Consider the following 23727-nt stretch of genomic DNA (forward strand, 5'->3'; position numbering starts at 1 on the left):
AGATTTGGGTGGGACATTGGGAAGGAACTCTTCCCCACGAGGGTGGTGAGAGACTGGAATGAATTCCCAGAGCAGCTGTGGCTGCCCCTGGATCCCTGGGAGTGTCCAAGGCCAGGCTGGACCCGGAGCAGCCGGGCTGGGGGGAGGTGTCAGCCGGGATCTCCTGTCCCTGGATCCAGGACCCTCCTCCCGCCCTCCCCTCACTATTTATAGTCCCCCCCGAGCTGGCCCGGCCCCAAATCCCAGCCCTTGGCCTCCAGCCCAACAGCCAGGCCAAGGTTGGCTCCAGCTCTGGAAATGGGATCAGGCCCGGCCGTGCTCCCTGTCCCGGAGCAGGAGCAGCACATTCCCAACCCTCCAAAAATAACCCCCTTCCCGGACTTTTCCCTCTCCCAGCAGCTCTCCCTCCCCACGGAGCTCCACGCTGGGGGTCCCACAGGGGGATCCCCCCGTTCCAAAGATATCAGGGAGCCCCCCATCCCCGGGGAATTCCCGGAGAGGGGACACGGGGGCCGTGGGGAGGAAGGAAGGCGGCGGCTCCGAGGGCTCCACCGCCCCTTCCCGGCGCCTCGGGAAAGGAGCTTGGCCGGCGCTTCCCACCCCCCGGCCAAGGAAGGGCCCGGCACAAGGACCCCTTGTGCATTCCCGGCCCTCCAACGCCGCACTTTCCCCCCACACTCGGAGCAAAAGCAGCTCAGAAATGCAGCTCCAGCCTCCCACTGCCCGGGAAGAGCCCGGGAAGAGCCGGCGCATCCCAAGGGACGCTCCTGTGCATCCCAAGGGACTCTCCTGTGCATCCCAAGGGACGCTCCTGTGCATCCCAAGGGACGCTCCTGTGCATCCCAAGGGACTCTCCTGTGCATCCCAAGGGACTCTCCTGTGCATCCCAAGGGACTCTCCTGTGCATCCCAAGGGACGCTCCCGTGCATCCCAAGGGATGCTCCCGCGCATCCCGGGGCCGGGAGCCGGGAAAGGGGGGATCCTTCCCAGCTCCCAAAAGCTTCTCCCACCTGTTCCTGCCCACGGTCTCGTGGTCCTTGACCACCACGGTGAGCTCGGCTCCGGCATCCAGGGGGACCCCCTTGAGATCCCACTCGAATCCCTGCGGAGGGCACAGCAGCGGGATCAGCAGGATTTTGCCCCATGGAAACACAGGACAGGGTTGGAAGGGGAAAGGTGCTGGAAAAACTCCCTTTTTTTTTCCCATTAAATCCCCTTTTTTTAATTTTGCCCCATGGAAACACAGGACAGGGATGGAAGGGAAAAGGTGCTGGAAAAACTCCCCCTTTTTTTTTCCCACTAAATCTCCTTTTTTTAAAATTTTAGCTCATGAAAATCCAAGTCAGAGTTGGAAGGAAGAAGGTGCTGGAAAAATTCCCCTTTTTTTCCTGGAAAAATTCCCCTTTCTTTCCCACCAAAACCCCTTTTATTTTTTTAAATTTTAGCCCATGAAAACACAGGCTTGGAAAAAAATGTGCTGGAAAAACTCCCCTTTTTTCCCACAAAATCCCCTTTTTTTTTTTTAAGATTTTAGCCCATGAAAACTCAGGGTTGAAAGGAAGAAGGTACTGGAAAAACTCCCCTTTTTCCCACTAAATTCCCTTTTTTTTATATTTTGGCCCATGGAAACACAAGTCAGAGTTGGAAGGGAAAAGATGCTGGAAAAATTTCTCTTTTTTTCCCACCAAAACCCCTTTTTTTTTTTTAAATTTTAGCCCATGAAAACACAAGGTTGGAAGGAAAAAGGTGCTGGAAAAAATGCCCTTTTTTCCCCACTAAATTCCCTTTTTTTTTTTATATTTTGGCCCATGGAAACACAGGACAGGGATGGAAGGAAGAAAGGGCTGGGAAAACTCCCCTTCCATAGGCTCATTTGCAACAAAATCCCTTTTTTCTTAATTTTGGGCCATGAAAATGCAGGATTGGAAGGAAAAAGGTGCTGGAAAAACCCTCCTTTTTTTTCCCACCAAATCCCCTTTTTTCTGTAATTTTGCCCCCTGGAAACCCAGGCAGGGAGAAGGGGTCGGTTTTCCCACCAAATTCCCAGGGCTGGGAACGCTCTCACCTCATTCCATACGGGATTGACGTTGTTCTTGATGACCTTTGTCCTCTTCTTCACTCCTGCAGGGAGAAACCCACGGATCAGAGGAGGATCCCGGGAGCAGGAGCCCAAATTCCGGGCTCTCAGGACCTCCAGGGACTGCCACAATTCCCAGGACAGGATTGGGCCCATTCCCTGCTCCCAGGTGGGACTGAGCATTCAGTGATTCCCACAATTCCCAGGACAGGATTGGACCCACATCCCCTCTTCCCAGATGGGACTGAGCATCCAGGGACATCCACAATTCCCAGGAGCAGGTAGGGAATTCCCAGGTAGGTCTCAGCCTCCAGGGACAACCACAATTCCCAGGATAGGATTGGATCCACATTCCCTGTTCCCAGGTGGGACTGAGCATCCAGTGATTCCCACAATTCCCAGGATAGGATTGGATCCATTCCCTGCTCCCAGGTGGGGCTGAGCATCCAGGGACATCCACAATTCCCAGGACAGGATTGGGCCCATTCCCTGTTCCCACGTGGGACTGAGCATCCAGTGACTCCCACAATTCCCAGGAACAGGTAGGGAATTCCCAGGTAGGTCTCAGCCTCCAGTGACTCCCACAATTCCCAGGATAGGATTGGATCCACATTCCCTGTTCCCAGATGGGACTGAGCATCCAGTGACTCCCACAATTCCCAGGACAGGATTGGGTCCATTCCCTGTTCTCAGGCTGGGCTGGGGATGCAGGGCTGGGGTCCAGGACCCCACTTGGATCCCAATTCCTGGAAAACCCCTGGAAGTCACCTTGGAGCTGTGCCTCAGTTTCCCCCGGAGCAGAGAGGAGGCTCCCGAAGGGTTCCGGGGGGGGATTTTTGGGATGGGAGGCACCACGGGGGTCCCAAACACCCCCCTCCCTCCATGAAAACCTCGGGAATGTGCCTCAGTGATCCCACAAAATCCGTGGATGGTGCCCTGTCAGCTGGTGCCCCGGGATGGGACCGGAGCCATCCCGGGATGTCCCGCCGGGAGCTTCCCAGACCCGACATTCCCGGTGCCGGGGGGGCTCCGGCTCCCAAGGATCCCCCAAAAGCCACGACCCCCCCGTCCCCGTTGGAATGTCGCTGGATCCCGAGCGGGAGGGACCGGGGGAAGAGGAAAAGGAAGAGCCAAACAATAGGAGTGACTCAAATCCCGGGGGACACCGGGAAGGGACGCCGGGATTCGGCACGGGGGGGACCGGGACACGCCAGAAATTCCCACTTTTTGGCTCTTTGGGCATCACCAAAAGAACCTTTCCCTGTTTGGGATGGGGAAGAGCCTCTGGTAAACCCCCTGGACACGGACAAGGAGCCCCGGGAATGTCAAACCCTCCTTCCTCCCTCGGCTGGAGAATCGATCCCTCCGATCCCTCATCCCCGTTTGGGATTCAGAGCCCTGGAATTCCCAATCCCTCATCCCTGTTTGGGATTCAGAGCCCTGGAATTCCCAATCCCTCATCCCTGCAGGATTCAGAGCCCTGGAATTCCCAATCCCTCATCCCTACAGGATTCAGAGCCCCGGAATTCCCGCTGCCTCCGGGACCAGGATTGGGTCGAGCAGAGCTGATGGATGGGAGGGATCCCAAAGATCAGGAGCACCCCCATTCCCAGCACCCGTCCCATTCCCCACAGGAAAAGCCGGGGCAGGAATCGCTCATCCTTTTCCTTGGGTTTTTTTTTCTCTAAAAATGGAGATTTTTCCAGCGCCAGGAAACGGCTTCCAAAATAAAAAGAAAGAAAATCCCAGGGACATCCTCCAGGGAGAGCTTTGGAGGTGCAGAGCCCTCCCTCCCTCCCTTCCCGGGAAATCCATCCCCCGGGAACGGGATAACCCCTCCGAAAGGGATCGTTTGTATTAATTCCGCCTTAATTAAAACGCCTTAACGAGGGCGAAGCGCCCCGAAATCAGGGAAGGACGGGGGGGAGAATTCCCAGCCCGCTCCCGAGGGTGGGAACGGGGGATGCACCCAGGGAGGGAATGGGGTGGGAATTTCCCAAGGATTTGGGAGCGGGACCCCGGGCTCTGCGGGAAGGGGTTTGTGGGAAGGGGCTTCCCAACCGGCCCGAACTCTTCCCGACCCCCCCCCGCCATCCCAAAATCGGGACTCCCTCACCTCGGAAGGTCAGGCTGGCCACGGGATCGCTCTGCCTGTCCCGCTTTTCCAGGCTCGGGAGGTGGGTGGCCCGCTGGAGCAGCACCCGCAGCATGGCCGGGCTGGAGCCGGGAGCGAGCCCGATCCCACCCCCCGAGCCCGATCCCACCCCCCGATCCCAATTCCCCCCCCCTTTTCCCGGGCCGGCCCTTCCCGGCGGGAGGAGGTGCCGGGAGGCGGCACAAAAACGGCACAAAAACGGCACAAAAACGGCACAAAAACGCCCCGGAGCGACAGCGCTGGAGGGTGGGAAAACAGGGATAACGGGAGCTGGGGTGGGGGGGCACCGGGATAAATCAGAGGGATCCAGGGATGGTGGGAGGGATAAATCAGTGGGATCCTGGGATGCTGGAAGGGATAAATCAGCGGGATCCTGGGATGCTGGAGGGGATAAATCAGTGGGAACCAGAGATGCTGGAGCCACGGTGGGGATAAATCAGTGGGATCTCGGGATGCTGGGATTTGGGGGGGGATAAATCATCGGGATCCAGGGATGCTGGAGCCACGGAGGGGGGTAAATCCATGGGATCCAGGGATGTGGAAGGGATAAATCAGTGGGATCCCGGGATGCTGGAGCCACAGAGGGGGATAAATCAGTGGGATTCAGGGATGCTGGAGCCATGGGGGATGATAAATCAACAGGATCCCGAGATGCTGGAGCCACAGAGAGGGATACGTCAGCGGGATTCTGGGATGCTGGAGCCATGGAGAGGGATAAATCCACGGGATCCAGGGATGTGGAAGGGATAAATCAGTGGGATCCAGGGATGCTGGAAGGGATAAATCAGTGGGATCCAGGGATGGTGGAAGGGATAAATCAGCAGGATCCAGGGATGCTGGAGCCACGGAGGGGATAAATCAGCGGGATTCAGAGATGCTGGAGCCATGGAAGGGATAAATCAGTGGGATCCTGGGATGCTGGAGCCACAGAGAGGGATACGTCAGCGGGATTCCGGGATGCTGGAACCATGGAGAGGGATAAATCAGCTGGAACCAGGGATGCTGGAGCCACAGAGAGGGATAAATCAGTGGGATCCAGGGATGCTGGAGCCACAGAGGGGGATAAATCAGTGGGATTCAGGGATGCTGGAGCCATGGGGGATGATAAATCAACAGGATCCCGAGATGCTGGAGCCACAGAGAGGGATACGTCAGCGGGATTCTGGGATGCTGGAGCCATGGAGAGGGATAAATCCACGGGATCCAGGGATGTGGAAGGGATAAATCAGTGGGATCCAGGGATGCTGGAGCCACGGAGGGGGGTAAATCAGCGGGATCCAGAGATGCTGGAAGGGATAAATCAGTGGGATTCTGAGATGCTGGAGCCACAGAGAGGGATAAATCAGCAGGATCCAGGGATGCTGGAAGGGATAAATCAGCGGGATCCTGGGATGCTGGAAGGGATAAATCAGTGGGATCCAGGGATGCTGGAGCCATGGAAGGGATAAATCAGTGGGATTCAGAGATGCTGGAGCCATGGAAGGGATAAATCAGTGGGATCCAGAGATGCTGGAAGGGATAAATCAGTGAGATCCAGGGATGCTGGAAGGGATAAATCAGTGGGATTCTGAGATGCTGGAGCCACAGAGAGGGATAAATCAGCAGGATCCAGGGATGCTGGAGCCATGGAGGGGGGTAAATCCATGGGATCCAGGGATGTGGAAGGGATAAATCAGTGGGATCCCGGGATGCTGGAGCCACAGAGGGGGATAAAATCAGTGGGATTCAGGGATGTTGGAGCCATGGGGGAGGATAAATCAGCAGGATCCCGGGATGCTGGAGCCACAGAGAGGGATACGTCAGCGGGATTCTGGGATGCTGGAGCCATGGAGAGGGATAAATCCACGGGATCCAGGGATGCTGGAGCCAGAGGGGGATAAATCAGTGGGATCCAGGGATGCTGGGAGGGATAAATCAGTGGGATCCAGGGATGCTGGAAGGGATAAATCAGTGGGATCCAGGGATGCTGGGATTGGGGGGGGGGGAGGGGGGGAATAAATCAGCTGGATCCAGGGATGCTGGAGCCATGGAGAGGGATGAAACAGTGGGATCCAGGGATTCTGGAGCCATGGAAGGGATAAATCAGTGGGATCCCAGGATGCTGGAGCCACAGAGAGGGATACGTCAGCGGGATTCTGGGATGCTGGAGCCATGGAAGGGATAAATCAGTGGGATCCAGGGATGCTGGAAGGGATAAATCAGTGGGATCCTGGGATGCTGGAAGGGATAAATCAGTGGGATCCAGGGATGCTGGAGCCACAGAGAGGGATAAATCAGTGGGATCTCGGGATGCTGGAAGGGATAAATCAGCTGGATCCAGGGATGCTCCAGGATCTGGGAATGCCCAGGCCCCAGGACTCAGGGATGCTGGGAGCTCCAGGGATGGCCTGGAACTGGGATTCAGGGGTGCTGCAAGTCCCGGGGATGGGAAATGAAATCATCAGGACTCAGGAATGCCAGAAACCCAAGGATGGCCTGGCTCTGGGATTCAGGGGTGCTGCAAACCCTGGGATGGGAAATAATTCATCAGGATCTGGGAATGCTGGAAGGCCCAAGGATGCCCAAGCTCCAGGATCCAGGGATGCTGCAATTCCCAGGAATGGTAAAGAAACCCCTGGGACTCAAGGATGCTGGAAAACCCAAGGATGGTCCAGCACCAGGATCCAGGGATGTGCCAGGGATGGGAAAGAAATCCCTGGAATTCAGGGATGCTCTGAGTGCCTGGGATGGGAAAGAATTCCCTGGAATTCAGGGATGCTGTGAGTGCCAGGGATGGGAAAGAAATCCCTGGAATTCAGGGATGCTCTGAGTGCCTGGGATGGGAAAGAATTCCCTGGAATTCAGGGATGCTGTGAGTGCCAGGGATGGGAAAGAAATCCCTGGAATTCAGGGATGCTCTGAGTGCCAGGGATGGGAAATTAAATCCTTCGGACTCAGGAATGCTGGAAATCCAAGGATGGCCTGGAACTGGGATTTGGGAATGCTGTGGACCCCAGGGATGGGAAATATATCCCCAGGATCCAGGGATGCTGGGAGTCCTAAGGATGACAAAGAAAACTCCGGGATCCGGGGATGCTGCAAGGCCAAGGGATGGGAAATGAAATCCCAGGGATGCTGGGAACTCCAAGGATGTCCCAGCACTGGGATCTGGGGATGCTGGGAGCTCCAGGGATGGGAAAGAAATCCCTGGGATCTGGGGATGCTGTGAGTGCCTGGGATGGGAAAGAAATCCCTGGAATTCAGGGATGCTGCAAATCCCAGGGATGGGAAAGAATTCCCTGGGATCTGGGGATGCTGTGAGCTCCAGGGATGGGAAAGAGATCCCCAGGATCCAGGGATGTGTGAGTTCCAGGGATGGGAAATGAATCCCTGGACCTCAGGAATGCCTCAGGAATGCTGGAACCCCCAAGGATGGCCTGGCACCAGGATCCAGGGATGTTGCAGACCCTGGGATGGGAAATGAAATCCCTGGGATCCAGGGATACTGTGAGTGCCAGGAATGGGAAATCCCTGGGATCTGGGGATGCTGCAAGGCCCAGGGATGGGAAAGAAATCCCTGGAATCCAGGGGTGGATGCTGCAAACCCCAAGGGTGGCCTGGCACTGGGATTTGGGAATGCTGTGAACCCCAGGGATGGGAAATAAATCCCTGGGATCTGGAGGTGCTGCGAGGCCTGAGGATGTCCCAGCATCAGGATCCAGGGATGCTGCAAATCCCAGGAAGGGCAAATTCAATCCTGAGGGCTTAGGAATGCTGTGAAGCCAAGGATGGCCTGGCACTGGGATCTGGGAATGCTGCAAGCCCCAGGATGGGAAATAATTCCCTGGGGTCTGGTAAATAATTCCCTGGGATTTAGGAATGCTGCAATCCCAGGATGGGAAATAATTCCCTGGGATCCAGGGAAGCTGCAAACCCAGGATGGGAAATAATTCCCCGGGATCCAGGGAAGCTGCAGGTGCCAAACATTGCAAACTCCATCAGGGTGACTCAGGAATGCTGAGAACCTCCAGGATCCATCCCAGGATGGGAAAGAAACCCCCTGGAGCTGGGATGGCAAATAAAGCCCCGGGATCCAGGGAAGCTGCAGGGCCCTGACATGGAAAACTGAATGATTGGGATGCAGGAATGCTGCAAACCCTGAGGATCTCCCGGGATCTGGGGGCCATGATTCCAGGATTGGAAAAGAAATCCCTGGGATCTGGGGGTGCTGCAGGGCCTGGGAATGGGAAATGAAATCATTGGGATCTAGGGATGCTGCAAACCCCAAGGATGGCCTGGAAGCAGGATCTGGGAATGCTGTGAACCCCCGGGATGGGGAATAAATCCCTGGGATCCAGGGATGCTGCAAACCCCAGGGATGGGGAATAAACTAACCCATGAGGCCCCAGGAACGCTGGAAGCCCCAAGGATCCCTGAGCACTGGGATTTGGGAATGCTGGGAGCCCTGAGGATGCCCAAAGACCAGGATTTGAGGTGCTGTGATCCCAGGGATAGTAAATAAAACACTGGGATTTGGGGATACTGCAGGGCCTGGGGATGACCCAGCACCAGGATCCAGGGATTCCGCAAGGGATTCTCATCCCAGGGGATGAGAAATTAAATCCCTGGGACCCGGGAATGCTGCAAATTCCCAGGCTGGCCTGGCACTGGGATGCAGGGAAGCTGCAGATCCCAGAGGTGGTAAATGCAATAATCAGGAACGCTGAGAAACTCCAGGACACATCCCAGGGGGAGACACAAAACACCTGGAGCTGGGAGGGGAAACAAAGCCCTGGGATCCAGGGAAGCTCCAAACCCCAGGGGTGGGAAACGAAACCACTGGAATGCTGCAAATCCCCGGGATGGGAACCAATAATTCCCTGGGATGCAGGGAAGCTGCAGATCCCAAACATGGTAAAAGCTCCAGCAGCATGACTCAGGAATGCTGAGAAGGTCCAGGACACAGCCCAGGAGGAGGAACAAACCCCCAGGATCCAGGGAAACTGCAGCCAAGGCAGGGCTGGCACTGGGATTTGGGGGATTTGGGGATTGGGAGTGCCAGGGATCCCCCAAACCTCGGGATTTGGGGATTGGGAGTGCCAGGGATCCCCCAAACCCCGGGATTTGGGGATTGGGAGTGCCAGGGATCCCCCAAACCTCGGGATTTGGGGATTGGGAGTGCCAGGGATCCCCCAAACCCCAGGATTTGGGATCCTGGGAGTGCCAAGGATCCCCCAAACCCGGGATTTGGGGATGCTGGGAGTGCCAGGGATCCCCCAAACCCCAGGATTTGGGATCCTGGGAGTGCCAAGGATCCCCCAAACCCGGGATTTGGGGATGCTGGGAGTGCCAGGGATCCCCCAAAGCCCGGGATTTGGGGATCTGGAGTGCCAGGGATCCCCCAAAGCCCGGGATTTGGGGGCTGGGAGTGCCAGGGATCCCCCAAACCCCAGGATTTGGGGATTGGGAGTGCCAGGGATCCCCCAAACCCCAGGATTTGGGGATTGGGAGTGCCAGGGATCCCCCAAATCCTGGGAGCTGGGGATTGGGAGTGCCAGGGATCCCCTAAACCCGGGATTTGGGGGCTGGGATCCCGGCAGGGGAAGGAAATCCCTGGGATCTGGGGATGTTCCGAGGCCTGAGGATGACCCAGCACCGGGATCTGGGGTCGCCGCCAAGGCCGGGGCTGGGAAACCTCCGGGATTCGGGAATGCCGCGATCCCGAAGGGCACACGAACGCCGGGACCGGGAATGCCGGGAATGCCGGGAACGGGGGGGGTCCCGGCCTCTGTCCCGGGGGGTTCCGGGAATGGGACAGCGGGAAGGGACCCCCCAGCAGCTGCTGGAGCAGCGGGACACGGGGAGAGCCCAAATCCCGGGAAAGCCCCCCCCCATCCAGGGAAAAGCAGCACGAAGCCCCGCGGGCGATTCCTGGCCCCACCCGCCCCCAAAAGCGGCTTTTTCACCCCAAAAACGTCCCAGACGAGCTGTGGGGTCACCCCCCGCCTCGCCCCTCCTGTCACCCCTTTTTTGGGGGGGGTGTTTGGCCCCCAATGACACTTTTGTGCCCCCCCCGAGGGGGACCTGGGCGTGCCCCCACCCCCGGCACCGCCTGTCCCGGGGGGTCCCCAGCTCGGGGGGGTGGCAGGGAAGGGACACAACCCCCCCCTTCCACCCCTCCCCAAAATTCGGGACCTCCCAACCCCCCCCCGGCAGCGCAGAGAGGCCAAAAATATCCGCGCTGGTGTCACCGCCCGGCGACGTCCCCCAAAAAAGGAACCGGGGGGGGCTTTAGGGGGGTCCCCAAGTGTCGGGCGGGGCGTGACAACGTTGGGGGGGGGGTCACAAATTGAGGGGGGGGTCACACAAGCAGGACACACCCCCCTCCCCATGACCGTGTCCCCGTCCCCGCGGCGGTGGCAGAGCCCGGGGTGGGCAAAAAACCCCCCCGGGGGAGCCCCCAAAATCCCGGGGGAGCCCCCCCCGAGCCCGGAGCCCCCCCGGGGGAGCCCCCACCTTGGAAGCTGGCGGAGCAATACGCGTCGCTGATGTCCGAGTCGGGCGAGAGCAGGTTCTCGGCGCGGAGGATGAACACGCGGAGCATCCTCCTCCTCCTCCTCCTCCTCGCCCTCCTCCTCCTCTTCCCTCGGCCCAACCCCCCCCCCGGCCCCCTGACCCCCCCCCAAATCCCAGGAACCCCCCCCGGCCCCGCCCCGGCCCCGCCCCCCTTAAAGGGACCCGGCCCCGGCGGGGGGCGAAGGGGGGATTTGGGGTGGGACCCCCCCGGAATGAGGGAGGGGGAGGGTCCCCTCCTTGGGGACCGCCAGGAAGGGGGTGGGACCCCCCCCAGTTCCCAGGGAAGGGGGTGGGACCCCCCAGTAAGGGTGGGGAGGGTCCCCCCCCCTTGGGGACCCCACGAAGGGGGGGGTGGGACCCCCTGGAACAAGGACGGGCGCGTGTCCCCCGTTTGGGAGCCCCCCACTGTCGTCGGGGGGGATTTGGGGGTCCCCACCCCCTCATTGTGACCTGGGGGGGGGATTTGGGGGTCTCCAGCCCCTCATTATAACCTGGGGGGGATTTGGGGGTCCTCACCCCCTCCTTGTGACCCGGGGGGAGGAATTTGGGGGTCCCCACTCCCCCCATTGTCCCCGGGGGGGTCTCCACCCCCTGATTGTGACCGGGGGGTCTCCACCCCCCTCATTATAACCTGGGGAGGGATTTGGGGGTCTCCGCCCCCTCCTTGTGACCCGGGGGGAGGAATTTGGGGGTCTCCACCCCCTCACTGTGCCCCGGGGGGATGTTGGGGGGTCCCCGCTCCCCTCATTGCCCCCGGGAGGGATTAGAGGGGTCTCCACCCCCCCCCCCCCGTGACACTGGGAGAGAATTTGGGGGTCCCCAACCCCCCGATTGTGCCGAGGGGGTGTATTTGGGGCTGGGGGGGGCGTCTCCCCCCGTGTCCCAGCGGGAGCAGCCGGGAACGCCCCCCCTTCCCCCCCCCGGCTATTTTGGGGGGTAATTTTATCCCGGGATTTCCCAGCGAGCGGCTCCGGGAGGCCCCTCCCCCAGAGCGGGAAAAGGGACCCCCCCCTTTTCCCTGTGTGTCCCCCCCTTCCCAGCCCTCCATCCCCCTTTTCCCCCACCCCCCCATTCCCAGCCTTGCCCGGCCCCAAAATCGGGATCAGCCTTGGGATTGGAACCCTGGGAACAGCAGAATCCTGGGATTGGGGGGGGGAAAGGGAATCTGGGGGGATTGGGGGGGAATGGGGGATTTGGGGGAATTGGGGGATCTGAGGGAATTAGGGGGAAAATGGGGGAGATGAGGGATTTGAGGGAAATGGGGGAATTGGGGGGGTTTAGGGGGATTTGAGGGAATTAGGGGGAAAATGGGGGGGTTGGAGGAAATGAGGGATTTGAGGGAAATGGGGGAATTGGGGGGAAATGGGGGAACTGGGGGGGGTTAGGGGGATTTGAGGGAATTATGGGGAAAATGGGGGATTTGGGGGAATTGGGGGATTTGAGGGAATTAGGGGAATTGGGGGATTTGAGGGAATTGGGGGATTTGAGGGAATTAGGGGAATTGGGGGATTTGGGGGAATTGGGGGATTTGAGGGAATTAGGGGGAAAATGGGGTATTTGGGGGATTTGGGAGATTTGAGGGAATTAGGGGATTTGGGGGAATTGAGGGAATTAGGGGGGAAATGGGAGATTTGGGGAAATTGGGGGATTTGAGGGAATTAGGGGGAAAATGGGGGATTTGGGGGATTTGAGGGAATTAGGGGGGAAAAGGGGGATTTGGGGGAATTGAGGGATTTGAGGGAATTAGGGGGGAAATGGGGGATTTGGGGGAGATGAGGGATTTGAGGGAATTAGGGGAATTGGGGGGTTTAGGAGGATTTGAGGGATTTGAGGGAATTAGAGGGAAAATGGGGGATTTGGGGGATTTGGGACAGATTAAAGCCAAGGGCATCCGTGGCAGAAGGAAGAGCCCAGCCAGGGGGTCCCTCAGCCCCCAGACTCCCCCCCCACATTCCCCTCACGTGCCCCAAAACCCCCCAGACCCCCCCACTTGCCCCAAGACACTTCAGAACCCCCCATTTGCCCCAAGACCCCCCAGATGCCCCTCAAATCCCCTCCAGACCCTCCCACATCCCCCCCAGACCCTCCCACATCCCTCCACTTGCCCCAAGAGCCCCCAGACCCCCTCCCAGGCCCCAAGGGCCCCCCAGGCCTCCCGTGTTCCCCCCACTCGCCCCAAGACACCCCAGACCCCGCCGGGAGCCCCCAAGAGCCCCTCAGCCCCCAGCACGGGCCCCAAGCCCCCCCGTGTCCCCCTCCACTTGCCCCAAGACCCCCAGACCCTCCCACCGCAGGCCCCCCCTTGCCCCAAGAGACCCCAGACCCCCCCCACGTGCCCGAAGAGCCCCCCGACTGCCTCGCTCACCCCAAGAGACCCCAGACCACCCCACTTGCCCCAAGAGCCCCCCAGATGCCCCCCCACATCCCCTCCAGACCCCCCCCAGACCCTCCCACATCCCCCCCACTTGCCCCAAGACCCCCCAAGACCACCCCTGACCCCCCCCTCGCCCCCATCCCCCCCCCCACGTGCCCCAAGCCCCCCCAGGTGTCCCTCCCCCCTGTGCCACGGGCGTGTCCCCAACACCGGCTCTGTGTGTCGTGTGTGCCCCCCCCCGTGCCACGCGTGCCCCCCGCTGTGCCCACAGCCCCCAGACCCCGGGGGCCCCTCCCACGGGGGTCCCAATGTCCCCAGGGGGTCCTGGTGTCCCCACGGGGGTCCCGCTGTCCCCAGGGATCTCAGTGTCCCCACGAGTGGTCTCGGTGTCCCCATGGGGGTCCCAGTGTCCCCAGGAGTGTCTCGCTGTCCCCAGGGGATCCTGGTGTCCCCATGGGCAGTCCTGGTGTCCCCAAAGGAGGGCCCAGTGTCCTCACGGGGGTCCCGCTGTCCCCATGGGGGTCCTGGTGTCCCCACAGGGGTCTCGGTGTCCCCATGGGCAGTCCCGGTGTCCCCAGAGGGATCTTGGTGTCCCCACGGGTGGTCCCTGTGTCCCCATGGGTGGTCCCTGTGTCCCCATGGGCGGGTCCCGGTGTCCCCATGGGGGTCCTGGTGTCCCCAGGGGGATCTTGGTGTCCCCACAGGGGTCCCAGTGTCCCCAGGGGTGGTCCTGGTGTCTCCTTGGGCGGTCCCGGTGTCCCCAGAGGAGGGCCCAGTGTCCCCAGGGGGGTCCTGGTGTCCCCAGGGATCTCAGTGTCACCACAGGGATCTCGGTGTCCCCACGGGGGTCCCGGTGTCCCCACAGGGGTCCCGCCGTCCCCAGGGATCTCAGTGACCCCACAGGGGTCCCTCTGTCCCCATGGGTGGTCCCAGTGTCCCCAGAGGGGTCCCGCTGTCCCCAGGGGATCTCGGTGTCCCCACAGTGGTCCTGCTGTCCCCAGGAGTGTCCCACTGTCCCCAGGGGATCCTGGTGTCCCCAGGGATCTCAGTGTTGCCACAGGGGTCTCAGTGTCCCCACAGAGGTCCCAGTGTCCCCAGGGGATCCTGGTGTCCCCAGAGGGGTCCCGTTGTTCCCGGGGGGGTCCCAGTGTCCCCAGGAGTGTCCCGCTGTCCCCAGGGATCTCAGTGTCCCCACAGGGGTCCCGCTGTCCCCATGGGTGGTCCCAGTGTCCCCAGAGGGCTCCCGCTGTCCCCAGGAGATCTCGGTGTCCCCACAGGGGTCTCGGTGTCCCCACAGGGGTCTCGGTGTCCCCAGGGGGATCTCGGTGTCCCCATAGGGGTCCCAGTGTCCCCAGGAGTGTCCTGCTGTCCCCAGGGATCTCAGTGTCCCCACAGGGGTCTCAGTGTCCCCACAGATGTCCCGCTGTCCCCACGGGGGTCCCGCTGTCCCCAGGAGTGTCCCGCTGCCCCCAGGGATCTCAGTGACCCCACAGGGGGCCCGCTGTCCCCAGGGGGTCCCCGTGTCCCATCCCCGGGGGGGTCCCGGTGTCCCCAGAGGGTCCCGCTGTCCCCATGAGGGATCCTGCTGTCCCCAGGGGGATCTCGGTGTCCCCATGGGTGGTCCCGGTGTCCCCAGGGGGTCCCCGTGTCCCATCCCCGGGGTGTCCCAGTGTCCTCAGAGGGGTCCCGCTGTCCCCAGGGGATCCTGGTGTCCCCAGAGGGGTCCCGTTGTTCCCGGGGGGGTCCCGCTGTCCCCAGGGGGTCCCCGTGTCCCATCCCCGGGGGGGTCCCGGTGTCGCCAGGGGGATCTCAGTGTCCCCAGAGGGTCCCGCTGTTCTCGGGGGGGGTCCCGCTGTCCCCAGGGGGATCTCAGTGTCCCCAGAGGGTCCCGCTGTCCCCAGGGGGTCCCCATGTCCCATCCCCGGGGGGTCCCGTGTCCCCAGAGTGTCCCGCTGTCCCCATTCCCGCCCGGGCCGTGCCGTGGCTCGGTGTCCCCTCCCCGTGCCCCCCACACCCGTGCCCGGCACCCCCGGCAGTGCCACCTGTGCCACCCGCCCCCGCGTCCCCCCCCCCGCGCTGGCACCGCCGCCGCCTCATTAACCTTTCTTGATTAACGTAATTAACTCCAGCACCCTCCGCTCGCGCAGCGACACCCCGGAGCGGCGCGGGGGGGGACAGGAGGGGGCACCTGGGACCGGGGGGACACGGGGGACCCCGAGGGGACAGGACAGGTCCGGGGGGGGGACAGGAGGTGGCACCTGCGGCCAAGGGGACAAGGGGGACCCCGAGGGGACAGGACAGGTCCGGGGGGGGGACAGGAGGTGGCATCGGGGCCGGGGGGGACACGGGGGACCCCCAGGGGACAGGAGGTGGCATCTGCGGCCCGGGGTACAGGAGGGACCCCCAGGGGACAGGACGGACCCCGGGGGGGGACAGGAGGTGGCATCTGGGCCCAGGGGGACACGGGGGACCCCCAGGGGACAGGACAGGGCCTGGGGGGGGACAGGAGGTAGCACTTGTGGTGGGGGGACACGGGGGACCCCAGGAAACAGGATGGAGCCCGGGGGGGACAGGAGATGGCATCGGGGCCGGGGGGTACACGAGGGACCCCCAGGGGACAGGACCCCGGGAATGGGGACAGCCCCGGGGGGGCCGCGGGGCGCAGGGTGGGCGCTGAGAGGGTGAAGCCCCCCCTCCCTCTCCCCGGGGCTGTACCCAGGACCCCCCCCCCGTGTCACCACCCCGGGGGTCCCCAGTGCCGCCCCCCCTCCCCCCTCACAGACCCCCGGATCCGCAGCCCTTCTGCAAGGCCTTTATTCCCACGGCACAGCCCCCCCTCAAAACGAGGGACACCCCCCCGGCCACGCCCTGGCAGCGCCGCGGGGGGGGGGGGGCTGTCCCCGGGGGTCCCTGTGCACGGGGGTCCCGGCCCTGGGGGTCCCTGTCCCCGAGGACCCCCCCAGCCCTGCCCGGGGTGGCCACGGGGGGGTCCCGGCGGGGGGACGGACACACTGACACCGGACAGGGACAGTGAGTGGTGACAGAGACACGGGGGGGGGCCGGGCCACCCCCGGGGGGGGGATATGGGGGAGGGGGGGTCGAAGGGGTTGGGGTTGAACCCTTTTTATGTACAAAGTTCCCGCTGCTCCTTCCCAGCTGGGGGGGGGGGGTGGGCAAAGGGGGGGACAGGGACACCCCCCCGGGGGCAGCAGGGCCGGGCTGGGGTCCCCTGACCCCCCTTCCCCCACCCAGGGCTCCCCCCGGGCTAAAAATAACTCGAGTGTTGGTATTAATGAGGATTGATAACGAGGGGAGGAGATGCCACAGCCCCAGGGGACAGGGAAGGGACAGGGAAGGGACAGGGGGGTCCCCACCCGGGGGGGCACCGGGGCCCGATCCTGCACAGGCACAGATCTGGGAGCCGGGATCCAGCCCTGGGAGCCGGGGGTGGGCAGCTCCAGATGTGGAGCCACACAGCTGGGAGAGAGCTGGGAACGGTGGGGGGAGCTGGAGCCCACCTGAGCATCCTTCCCTGTCCTGGAATATCCATCCCATCCCAGCCCATCCCATCCCAGAGCATCCTTCCTGTCCCAGGATATCCATCCCATCCCATCCCAGAGCATCCTTCCTGTCCTGGGATACCCATTCCACCTGAGCATCCTTCCTGTCCTGGGATATCCATCCCATCCCAGAGCATCCTTCCTGTCCTGGAATATCCATCCCAGCCCAGCCCATCCAATCCCAGAGCATCCTTCCTATCCTGGAATATCCATCCCATCCCAGCCCATCCCATCCCAGAGCATCCTTCCTGTCCTGGAATATCCATCCCAGCCCAGCCCATCCAATCCCAGAGCATCCTTCCTGACCTGGAATATCCATCCCATCCAATCCCAGAGCATCCTTCCTATCCTGGAATATCCATCCCATCCCAGCCCATCCAACCCCAGAGCATCCTTCCTGTCCTGGAATATCCATCCCATCCCATCCCATCCAATCCCAGAGCATCCTTCCTGTCCTGGGATATCCATCCCATCCCATCCCATCCCAGAGCATCCTTCCTGTCCAGGGATACCCATTCCACCTGAGCATCCTTCCTGTCCCAGGATATCCATTCCATCCCATCCCAGAGCATCCTTCCTGTCTCGGGATACCCATCCCATCCCATCCCATCCAATCCCAGAGCATCCTTCCTGTCCTGGAATATCCATCCCATCCCATCCCTGAGCATCCTTTCTGTCCTGGAATATCCATCCCATCCCTGAGCATCCTTCCTATCCTGGGATACCCATCCCATCCCAGAGCATCCTTCCTACCCAGGGATCTCCATCCCACCTTGGAGCATCCATCCCTCCTGCCCTGGAGCATCCTCCAACCACAAATATCCATCCCATTCCAAAGCATCCAGCCCAGCCTGGAGCTTCCAGCCCTCCCCAGAGCATCTCTCCATCCATCCCTCCATCCCTCCATCCCTCCTTCCATCCCTCCATCCCAGCCTGGAGCTTCCAGCCCTCCCCCGAGCACCCACCCATCTCTCCATCCATCTCTCCACCCATCTCTTCACCCATCTCCTCCCTGGAGCTTCCATCCTGCCCTGGACCATCCCTCCAGCTCTGAGTGTCCATCCTGCCTTGGAACATCCATCCCACCCTGGAACATCCATCCATCCTGTCCCAGCTCATCTCTCCTGCCCCAGAGCATCCATCCATCCCTCCATCCCTCCATCCATCCCTCCATCCATCCCTCCATCCATCCCTCCATCCATCCATCCATCCATCCCTCCTGCCCTGGAGCCTCCCTCCAACCCCGAGTATCCATCCTGTTCCAGAGCATCCATCCCACCCTGGAGCATCCATCCCACCTCAGGGACTCTCTCTCATCCTGGAGCATCCACCCCACCTCAGGGAATCCCCCCCACCCTGGCACACCCCTCCCTCCTCTCCCGGCCCCTGGTGCCCTCAGTCCCGCCGCCCCCACTCCCGGGTCTCTCCGTGTCTTTCCGAGGCCAAATCCAGCGGGTTTGGGTCATCCTGGGCTCCCCAAAGCCCCCCTGCAGCAGGGCCGGGGTCCCCTCGGGGGGCCCCTGCTGGGGGGGCCGTGGCCATGGGGTCGGGGGTCCCCTCTGGGGTGGGGGTCCCCTCTGGGGTGGGGGTCCCCTTTGGGGTGGGGGTCCCCCCGTCCCGCTCCGTGTGGCGGCTCCGGCGCCGTCCCGGCTCCCAGGGCGGCTTGAGGGGGCCGGGCCCGGCTGCAAGGGAAGGGGGGGTGGCAATGGGGGACAGGGGGGGACAGGGGGGTCCCCATCCCTTGTCCCTGCCCCTCCATGTCCGTCCCAGGGGAATGGGGGGGTCCGGAGCCCCCCAGGACCCACCGTGCTTAGGAATAGGCCAATCCCTGGAGCGGCCGCGCCGGGAACTTGTCGGAGTCCTCGAACGGAGGGTCTGGCACAGGGGGACAGGGGGGACAACAGGGGACAGGGTGAGGCGAGGGGGGACAGGGGGGACAAGGGGGGACACCAGGGACATGGGGGGACACGGGGGGACAGGCACTGGGGTGGCACAGGGCGGCCCTGGTCATGCCCATGTCCAGGGGACACGGGGACCTCTCTGTGGGACAGGGGGGAACCTGGGGGGGGATGTTGGGGACACTGGGGACATCAGGGCCTCTCTGTGGGGCAGGGGGGAACCTGGGGGGATGTTGGGGACACTGGGGACATTGGGACCTCTCTAAGGGGCAGGGGGGAACCTGGGGGGGATGTTGGGGACACTGGGGACATCGGGGCCTCTCTGTGGGGCAGGGGGGAACCTGGGGGGGGATGTTGGGGACACTGGGGACATCGGGAACACTGCAGGGGACACGGGTGGCACAGGGCACCCACCCCCTGAGCACAGCCCTGGCCGTGCCCAGGGACAGGGAACACGGTGACACTGGGACACCCTGTGGGGCACGGGGTGGGTGCTGGGGACACTGGGGGTATACTGGGGACACTGGGGACACCGGGGGACACTGGGGGACACTGGGGGACAGGCACGAGGGTGGCACTGGGCAGCCCTGGCTGTCCCCAGGTGCAGGGAGCCTGGCAGGTACAGGGAGCACAGTGACACCAGGGTGCCTCTGTGGGGCAGGGGGGAGCCAGGGGTGGGTGTGGGGGACACTGGGGGACACTGGGGGACATTGGGGGACAGGGACGAGGGTGGCACTGGGCAGCCCTGGCCACCTCCCTGTACAGGCCATCAGGGGGGCACAGGGAGCACGGTGACACTGGGATCCCCCTGTGGGGCACGGGGTGGGTGCTGGGGACACTGGGGACATACTGGGGACACTGGGGACAGGCACGAGGGTGGCACAGGGCAACCCTGGCCACCTCCCTGTACAGGCCATCGGGGGGGCACAGGGAGCACGGTGACACTGGGATCCCCCTGTGGGGCACGGGGTGGGTGCTGGGGACACTGGGGACACTGGGGGACACTGGGGACACTGGGGACACTGGGGGACAGGGATGAGGGTGGCACTGGGCAGCCCTGGCTGTCTCCAGGTGCAGGGAGCCAGGCAGGTACAGGGAGCACGGGGACACCAGGGTGCCTCCATGGGGGCAGGGGGGAGCCAGGGGTGGGTGTTGGGGACACTGGGGGGATACTGGGGGACATTGGGGGACACTGGGGACACTAGGAGATACTGGGGAGATACTGGGGGGACACAGGAGACAGGCACAAGGGTGGCACATGGCAGCCCTGGCCACCTCCCTGTACAGGCCATCGGGGGGGCACAGGGAACACGGTGACACTGGGCAGCCCTGTGGGGCATGGGATGGGTGTTGGGGACACTGGGGACACTGGGGACACTGGGGGACACTGGGAGACAGGGATGAGGGTGGCACTGGGCAGCCCTGGCTGTCCCCAGGTGCAGGGAGCCTGGCAGGTACCAGGAGCATGGGGACACCAGGGTGCCTCCATGGGGCAAGGGGTCACCTGGAGTGGGTGTGGGGGACACTGGGGGACATTGGGGGACACTGGGGGGTAACTGGGGACACTGGGGACACTGGGAGACAGGGACAAGGGTGGCACTGGGGCAGTCCTGGCTGTCCCCAGGTGCAGGGAGCCTGGCAGGTACAGGGAGCACGGGGACACCAGGGTGCCTCTGTGGGGCAGGGGTCACCTGGAGTGGGTGTGGGGGACACCAGGGGATACTGGGGGACACTGGGGGATACTGGGGGACACTGGGGGACAGGGACGAGGGTGGCACAGGGTAGCCCCGGCCACCTCCCTGTACAGGCCATCAGGGAGGCACAGGGAGCACGGTGACACTGGGATCCCCCTGTGGGGCACAGGGTGGGTGCTGGGGACACTGGGGACACTGGGGGCACTGGGGACACTGGGGACACTGGGAGACAGGGACAAGGGGTGGCACTGGGCAGCCCTGGCTGTCCCCAGGTGCAGGGAGCCAGGCAGGTACAGGGAGCACGGGGACACCAGAGTGCCTCCATGGGGCAGGGGTCACCTGGAGTGGGTGTGGGGGGACACTGGGGGACACTGGGGGACATTGGGGGACATTGGGGGACAGGCACGAGGGTGGCACAGGGCAGCCCTGGCCATGCCCCTGTACAGGCCATCAGGGGGGCACAGGGAGCACGGTGACACCGGCACCCCTCTGTGGGGCAGGGGGGAGCCGGGGGTGGGTGTGGGGGACACGGGGGACACGGGGGGACACGGGGGACACCGGGGACACTGTCACCTTGCAGGGCGGCGGCGCTGGCACAGGCGGGGTTGGGGGAGCCGGGGCGGGCGCACGACGGGGGCGAAGGCGCTTTTCTGCTTCACGGCCGAGATCATCGTCACCGGGGAGAAGGAGAAACCCCCCGGCGGGGTGGGCGCGGGGGGGCCCGCGGGCACCGACACCGACGACGCGCCCAGGGGGGGGACTGGCCGGCATGACTGCGGGGACAGCGACACACGGGGTGGGGACACCGCGGGGGACAGTGACACCCGGGGGGGGGGACATCGCAGGGACAGTGCGGGGACAGTGACACCCGGGTGGGGACACCGCGGGGACAGTGACACCCGGGGGGGGGGACATCGCAGGGACAGTGCGGGGACAGTGACACCCGGGTGGGGACACCGCGGGGACAGTGCGGGGACAGTGACACCCGGGGGGGGACAGCGCTGGGACATCGCGGGGGCAGTGACACCCGGGGGGGGGACATCGCAGGGACAGTGCGGGGACAGTGACACCCGGGTGGGGACACCGCGGGGACAGTGCGGGGACAGTGACACCCGGGTGGGGACACCGCGGGAGCAGGGACACACCACCTGCCACTCGACTTTGGGGACCCCCCCAAGGAACCCCTCCCATGACTCTGGGGACCCCCCCAGGGCTGGCACAGAGCTGTGGGGACGCCCCCCATGATTTCGGGACCACCCCCCCCAGGGGCTGGTGCACGACTTTGGGACCCTCCAGGGACACCCCCCCATGACTCTGGGGACCCCCCCAGGGCTGGCACAGAGCTGTGGGGACCCCCCCCATGACTTCGGGACCACCCCCCCCCAAGGCTGGTGCATGACTTTGGGACCCTCCAGGGACATCTTCCCCCCCCCCCATGACTCTGGGGACCCCCCCAGGGCTGGCACGCGGCTGTGGGGACACCCCAGCTTTGGCCCATGGCTTTGGGACACTCCAGGCTTGGCACGACTTTGGGGGCACCCCCAGGAACCCCCCCATGACTCCGGGGACCCTCCATGACTTTGGGGACCCCCCCAGCACTGGCACATCAATGGAAACCCCCCAGGGACCCTCCTACAACTTTGGGGACCCCCCAGGAACCCCTCCATGACTCTGGGGACCCTCCATGACTTTGGGGACCCCCCAGCACTGGCACATCAATGGAAACCCCCCAGGGACCCTCCCACGATTTTGGGAACCCCCCAGGGACCCTCCCACGGCTTCAGGGACCCCCCAGGAATTCCCCCATGACTCCAGGGACCCTCCATGACTTTGGGGACCCCCCAGCACTAGTACATCAATGGAAACCCCCCATGACCTCGGGGATCCCCCCAGCACTGGCACATCAATGGAACCCCCCCAGGGACCCTCCCACGGCTTCGGGGACCCCCCAGGAACCCCCCCCCATGACTCCAGGGACCCTCCATGACTTTGGGGACCCCCCAGCACTGGCACATCAATGGACACCCCCAGGGACCCTCCCACGGCTTCGGGGACCCCCCCGGGACCCTCGCACCACTCCGGCCCCCCCCCAGGCCCCCCGTGTCCCCCCCCCCGGGGCCGGCACTCACTGGCGTAGGGGGAGGTGGCGGTGGAGCCGCTCAGGAAGCTGGGGGGGGACCCGGGCACCCCCAGCCCGGCCATGGTGCCCCCCCCGAAGGCGCCGGTGCCCCCCCGCATAGCCCTGCTGGGGGGCAGAGCCGGGGGGGCCGAACCCCCGCGCCGGGGGGGAGCCGGGGCTGCGCGAGAACCCTGCGGGACACGGGGACACGTGGGGACACGGGGGGGGACACGGGGGGGACACGGGGGGGGACAACGGGGGGACACGGGGGGGACGGGGGGACACGGGGGGGACACGGGGGGACACGGGGGGGGGACACGGGGGGGACACGGGGGGGGACACGGGGGGGGACACGGGGGGGGACACGGGGGGACACGGGGGGGGACACGGGGGGGACACGGGTGGGGGACGGGGGGGACACGGGGGGGACACGGGGGACACGGGGGGGACACGGGGGGGGACACGGAGGGACACGGGGGGACAACGGGGGGGACACGGGGACACGGGTGGGGACACGGGGGGGGACACGGGGACACGGGTGGGGACGGGGGGGGACATGTGGGGACACATGGGGACACGGGGGGACATGGGGGGGGACACGGGGGGACACGGGGGGGGGACACGGGAGGGGGGACGGGGGGGGGAAACAGGGGGGGACGGGGGGGGACACGAGTGGGGACACGGGGGGGGGACACGGGTGGTGGACAGGGGTGCACCGGGCGGGGGAGGGGGGGGGCTGGAGCCCCTGCCGCCCCCCAGCGCGGGGCCGGGCCCACCTTGGTCGGAGCCCTGCGGGGACTCGGGCACGGGCAGCCCCAGCTGGGCCCCCCCGAAGGCCGGGACCCCCACGGGGGCGGGGGGCAGCGGGCCGGGGGGCGGCGGGGACGCTGTACAGAGCCTCGGCGATGTCGGCAGCGCGCTTCAGCAGCACCTCCTGGGACAGGGACAGGGACGGGGACAGGGACACCGTCACCGCGGGGAACAGGGGGCACCGCACAGTGCCACCACCCCACAGAGCCCCGGGGGGAACACACAGTGTCACCCCACAGAGCCCCGGGGGGAACACACAGTGCCACCACCCCCACAGAGCCCCGGAGGTACCACACGTGTCACCTCCCCACAGAGCCCCGGGGGGAACACACAGTGTCACCACCCCCCAGAGTCACCCCAGAGCTCCCGGGGGGTACCACGCGGTGTCACCCCGTGGCACAGTGTGGCACCCCCCACACGTCACCTCCCAGCATGGTGGCACCCCACAGTGTCACCTCATGGTGTCACCCCATGGTGTCACCCCA

General features: G+C 63.9%; 3 protein-coding genes across 3 annotated transcripts in view; all 3 read right to left on the reverse strand.

Annotated features, from left to right (window-relative positions):
- The window catches only part of DYSF (dysferlin), a 96472-nt gene extending 92141 nt beyond the window's left edge, over positions 1 to 4331 (reverse strand). Inside the window, exons 1-3 of the mRNA XM_051798115.1 lie at positions 4194 to 4331; positions 2066 to 2121; positions 1011 to 1102 (exon numbers count right to left, since the gene is read on the reverse strand). Of these exons, the coding sequence (XP_051654075.1) occupies positions 1011 to 1102; positions 2066 to 2121; positions 4194 to 4287 (242 nt within the window). The 5' untranslated portion in view covers positions 4288 to 4331. The remainder of the gene's footprint in view (positions 1 to 1010; positions 1103 to 2065; positions 2122 to 4193) is intronic.
- An 11605-nt stretch (positions 4332 to 15936) lies between these two features.
- On the reverse strand, positions 15937 to 17902 carry LOC127475923 (basic proline-rich protein-like). The gene is made up of 3 exons (XM_051798113.1): positions 17683 to 17902; positions 17028 to 17600; positions 15937 to 16921 (listed from the first exon to the last, which is right to left on the reverse strand). Exon 3 carries the CDS (start codon positions 16909 to 16911, stop codon positions 15937 to 15939), a length of 975 nt encoding a protein of 324 aa, XP_051654073.1. The 5' UTR covers positions 16912 to 16921; positions 17028 to 17600; positions 17683 to 17902.
- Positions 17903 to 17913: 11 nt separating this feature from the next.
- LOC127475999 (basic proline-rich protein-like) lies at positions 17914 to 23364 on the reverse strand. The gene is made up of 5 exons (XM_051798293.1): positions 23209 to 23364; positions 22443 to 22623; positions 20887 to 21086; positions 18527 to 18596; positions 17914 to 18403 (listed from the first exon to the last, which is right to left on the reverse strand). The coding sequence occupies exons 2-5, from the start codon at positions 22549 to 22551 to the stop codon at positions 18117 to 18119; spliced, it is 666 nt and encodes a 221-aa protein (XP_051654253.1). The 5' UTR covers positions 22552 to 22623; positions 23209 to 23364; the 3' UTR covers positions 17914 to 18116.
- Between the last annotated feature and the right edge of the window lie 363 nt (positions 23365 to 23727).

This window comes from Manacus candei, unplaced genomic scaffold (genome assembly GCF_025592945.1).
Source record: "Manacus candei isolate 608988 ecotype Guabito, Panama unplaced genomic scaffold, ASM2559294v1 h1tg000048l, whole genome shotgun sequence".
In the NCBI taxonomy this organism is placed as follows: Eukaryota; Metazoa; Chordata; class Aves; order Passeriformes; family Pipridae; genus Manacus; species Manacus candei.

What these genes read in the sequence shown, in the direction of transcription:
- LOC127475923 (XM_051798113.1), bottom strand. Translation starts at nt 16,911, where the DNA reads ATGCTCTGGGATTGGATGGGCTGGGCTGGGATGGATATTCCAGGACAG.
- LOC127475999 (XM_051798293.1), bottom strand. Translation starts at nt 22,551, where the DNA reads ATGCGGGGGGGCACCGGCGCCTTCGGGGGGGGCACCATGGCCGGGCTG. An exon ending in CGCCACCTCCCCCTACGCCA is followed by an intron (nt 21,087 to 22,442) that starts GTGAGTGCCGGC and finishes CTGTCCCCGCAG; the next exon opens with TCATGCCGGCCAGTCCCCCC. An exon ending in CAGCGCCGCCGCCCTGCAAG is followed by an intron (nt 18,597 to 20,886) that starts GTGACAGTGTCC and finishes CCCCTGTGCCAG; the next exon opens with ACCCTCCGTTCGAGGACTCC.